This window comes from Anarrhichthys ocellatus, unplaced genomic scaffold, assembly GCF_004355925.1.
Source record: "Anarrhichthys ocellatus isolate YVR2014 unplaced genomic scaffold, GSC_Weel_1.0 scaffold891, whole genome shotgun sequence".
NCBI lineage: Eukaryota > Metazoa > Chordata > Actinopteri > Perciformes > Anarhichadidae > Anarrhichthys > Anarrhichthys ocellatus.
Window position 1 is genome coordinate 5,790 of NW_022280865.1, and position 4,570 is coordinate 10,359.

Below are 4,570 nucleotides of genomic sequence, written 5' to 3' on the forward strand. Positions count from 1 at the left end.
AAACCCATGTCTTGCATACGTCTGTGCGTAGTGGTTCTTGAAGCACTGACTCCAGCTGCAGTCGACTCTGTCTGAATCTCCCCCACATTTTTGAATTGGTTTTGTTTCACAATCCTCTCCAGGGTGCGGTTATCCCTATTGCTTGTACACTTTTTTGTACCACATCTTTTCCTTCGCCTCTCTATTAATGTGCTTGGACACAGAGCTCTGTGAACAGCCAGCCTCTCTTGCAATGACCTTTTGTGTCTTGCCCTCCTTGTGCAAGGTGTCAATGGTCGTCTTTTGGACAACTGTCAAGTCAGCAGTCTTCCCCATGATTGTGTAGCCTACAGAACTAGACTGAGAGACCATTTAAAGGCCTTTGCAGGTGTTTAGAGTTCATTAGCTGATTAGAGTGTGCCACCAGGTGTCTTCAATATTGAACCTTTTCACAATAATTTTCTGAGATACTGAATTTGGGACTTTCCTTAGTTGTCAGTTATGATCATCAAAATTAAAAGAAATAAACATTTGAAATATATCAGTCTGTGTGTAATGAATGAATATAATAGACAAGTTTCACTTTTTGAATGGAATTAGTGAAATAAATCAACTTTTTGATGATATTCTAATTATATGACCAGCACCTGTACATACATATACATATACACACACCATGTGGAGCCTCCGTATTTTTCGAAAATAGGAAACACTTTTAGACACTTGGAACAATGCTGGATACATTTCTATTGTTTGATAAACTAATAACAATCTTCACGCAACATAAAAACAAATCTATTCCATTAAGATGGTTGTGAAACGCAGCGGTGAGCTCTACTGCCCTCTGCTGGTGAGCAGGAAGTACCACGCTGACTGAAGAGGTACTGCAGTATATTTAAAGGGCCAGATCCCTGATGGAGTGTGTTGGATATTCTAAATATAACTGATACTTATTCTAGTGAAACACTCGTACAGGTCTAGTACCCAGTAGGTGTTCTGGTCTTACTGGGTTCGTAGTAGTGTCCCTCCATCACCCCGAGGTGCATGGCGGGCGGTGCCGGCTCCGGTGTGGGTCTCTGGCGTTGGGACGAGTAGCGTTTGGCTCGATTAGAGCCGACGCTCATCTCCTCCATGTTGGGGAACTGAGGCGGGCTGCTGGGGATATGCATGGTGCTGGGGAGGCCTGGGGAGGGGAATATGGATCGATCAAGTATAATTATATAGAGAGAGAGATCGATATATCTCTCTCTCTCTCTCTCTATAGATAGATCTATAGCTCTCCTCCTGTTGGTTAGCCGTTAGCGGTGCTGCTAACATTACTAGCTCTCCTCCTGTTGCTTTAAACACTGATTGGTTGTTTACAATGAAACATGATCAGAGATCAGAGACTAGAAACACATGTTCTACTGAGTCAGGAAAACTTTATTTACACTCTGATGTTAACGATAAGCGGTCCGTTACTCCACTAATGATGACGAAGATGGAAGAAGACTCACCTCTCATCTCAGACCTGAAGTAGGACGTTGGACTCGGACTCCAGCTCTGCCCTGCCAGACTGAGTCGAGCCACATCCTGGTCCAGCTCCGTCACTCCTCCTCCCTGACTCGGCTCGTCTCCTGCTCCCGTCCAGCTCTTCCCCCCCACACCGCTTGGCGAGGAGGAGGCGGCGGCGGCGGCGTTCCTTCCGCCCGTGGTGGCGGCGGCGGACTCCTCCACGGACGGCTGTTTGCTGCCCAGGTCCGTGGGCCGAGAGCGAGTCCTGCGAGCCAGAGAGTAAGATTTACGCTCCATTGCCGGCCGCTCGGCAGGAGGAGAGCCCCCCCGATTGGTTGACTGTAGGGAGGAGGAATCAGAGGAAGAAGCGGCCAATCCTGACGCGGACCTGTCGGCCTCGCCCCTCTGTTCCTGCTGCTGGCGTCTCGGCGATGCCGACTGGTACCCGCCCGGTTGCGATGACGTCGCTTGCGTTACGACACTCGGGTCCTGATCCCGAACGCCTCCGACCGTTATGTCCTCGATGACCACGGAGGGGCCCCTCCCCGCCCCACCGCCCCCCCGCCCCGGACCCCTGATGACAAGGCCCCGGTCCCCTGAGGGGTCAGACGGAGCTTTGGGGCCCTGTCGTTCTCTGGGGTGCATCTGGGGCGCGTTTGATTCGTTGTTGTTACTATTCCTGTATTGGGGCGGGAGGTGCATGTGGCCGTGGTGGGACGGGCGGCTGCGGGGCGGCGGTGGCCTGGAGGGGTTGTTATTGTTGTTACGGTGAACGGAAGAGAGAGGGAGGGAGGAGGTGGAGGACGGGTGGATGGATGATGGAGGAGCTCCTCCTCCTCTGTTCAGACCTCCTCCTCCACTCTGCCAGGACCGGACCGGTCGCTCTCCTCCTCCGTCTCTCCACCGTTTGTCTCTGCTGGGAGACAAACTTTGTCTGCAGAGAGACGAAAACATTCAGATTAAACACATTAAACTCTTGTAGATTAAAGAGGATTCAAACCACAAAAACATGTTTTATTTAGACAACCCCCAAAAACTACGTTTATCTCAACCAGAAGCTGTAAAAAGTCAGATTTTCATCTTTCCGACTGTCTCTCGAACACATCATTTGTGACTAACGCTTCCGTCAAAAAAGAGAGCAAAAAACGAAGTTTTAAATTGAGACATTTCGTCAGAAACAAAGACATAAAGAAGAAAGAGACAATCACATGACGTGTTCACTGACTCCGTTGCCTTGGGGACAGACCACCGTATTAACCCCCCCCCCGCTCACCTCGGTCTGCGCTGTCGGAACGGTCGCTCCGCAGAGCCGCCGCCGTTGTTCCGGATGTCGTAGCCGTAGATGGCGACGAGCTCCTCGCGGCTCTTCGGCGCCTGTTCTTCTTCTCTGAACCGGTCGTGATCCCAGCGTCCTTCATCCTTCCACAGCTTCCTGTTACGGCCTTTAGGTCTGAGAGAAGAAGAGAGACGATGATGTCACTACTAACCTGATGACCAATCAATGAATGCTGAGAAATATCTTCACCTGTGGTGTTTTATGATTGTTGTATTTGACATCAACTGTTTTTACAACTTCAATGAGATTTATTCTGTAATAAATATAAATATTAAAAAGAACTGTTTACAAGTAAATAAATAATAACAATAACAACACACCTCTCCTCCTCCTGGGCGTGTCCTCTGACGTCGTGCTCAAAGAACAAACCCTTCCTCGGGATGTAAGCCGGGTTCTTTCTGTCCTCGTCATCGTCGAGCTTCTGACCAGGTTTATCCCCCCCCTTCGTCTCAGGCTCGTCTGTGGACTCCTGTGTGTGCGTGTGTGTGTGCGTGTGTGTGTGTGTGCGCGCGCGTGTGGGTAAAAGATGTTCAGAGAAGTGTTTGGTTTTAAACGACAGCAGCATTTCACTTAATGGTAAAACATCTTTTTTTCAAATGACACCGTTTATCACAACCAGAAGCTGTAAAACGGTCATAATCACCACACTGATATTTCTGAGGGTCCTTGAACACATCACGTGATGAACGTGACGAGCGTAAGAAAACGTAATCAAAACAAAATTGTGATCAAAAACATGATATATTTACTGCAGTAGAAGTACTGCAATCACAACCTGACCTCAGAAGTATACAAGTATTACAAACTAAATGTACTTAAGGGACTTATTGTGTAGTAAAATGATTTATATATTTTATTACATCATACTGTCTCACCTGTCCGTCTCCGCTCTGTCTCTCTCCTTCCAGGTTTCCTTTCTCCTCGGCTTTGCTCTCCTCTTTACTGCGTCCTCCCTCCTCCGTCTCCTTCTCTCCTTCATCCACCACCTCCTCCTCTTTCTCCTCTTCTTTCTCCTCCTCCGTAGGGCCATCGGCTGCAGGTGGTTTAAGCTCGCTGGCTGCTGGAGGAGCTTCTTCATCACTGTACTGCTCAGCCTCCTCTTCCTCCTCTGCTCCCTAAAAGAGGAAGATGAGTTTTAACAGTTAAATACTGAAATGTTTATTGGTCCAAACGCCACCTTTAGTTGTGACTTATTTAGTGGAGAATAAACATTTATTACAGAGAAAAACATTTGAACTAAATTCAGTTCATGATTCTACTTTGAATAGAACTATTAATTATTATTATTATTATTATATTTCTTATTTATTTCTCTGTTTAAGATAAAAAAAAACATCTGTTCAGCCGCATGTTGTGCATCGAAAGAGTAAACATAATCTGTAATTATTATTCAGTGCCAAACCACACAGTATATTATCCATCGGGCTTAATCATAATAACTAGAAAATTCCTAAAGAAATTTTGACAGTGTGGCTTCTACTACCCGAAGAAATCGCAATATATACACACGCCAATGTTACCGGTAGTGTCATTCAGGTTCAATTGAGATAGCGCTACTCTCTTTTCTGCATTTTAGATTCATACTCTTGGATTGAATCTTGTATTTGTGGGGCTTTTATTTTGAAAGGGTGGGACTGGGTGGGTGAGAGAGGAGACAGAATCATAATGTTTGACACTAAAATGAGAGGCTTCATCACAAGCATTCCAGTTAGAATTCATTCAGTGGGGCTTTTAATTTGAAATGGGGGGGGGGGGGGGGGG

General features: G+C 46.8%; 1 protein-coding gene across 1 annotated transcript in view; it reads right to left on the minus strand.

Annotated features, from left to right (window-relative positions):
* Positions 1-589: 589 nt before the first annotated feature.
* Positions 590-4,570, minus strand: part of casc3 (casc3 exon junction complex subunit) — an 8,747-nt gene continuing 4,766 nt past the window's right edge. Inside the window, exons 4-8 of the mRNA XM_031838640.1 lie at positions 3,685-3,924; positions 3,130-3,278; positions 2,747-2,923; positions 1,476-2,407; positions 590-1,162 (exon numbers count right to left, since the gene is read on the minus strand). Of these exons, the coding sequence (XP_031694500.1) occupies positions 957-1,162; positions 1,476-2,407; positions 2,747-2,923; positions 3,130-3,278; positions 3,685-3,924 (1,704 nt within the window). The 3' untranslated portion in view covers positions 590-956. The remainder of the gene's footprint in view (positions 1,163-1,475; positions 2,408-2,746; positions 2,924-3,129; positions 3,279-3,684; positions 3,925-4,570) is intronic.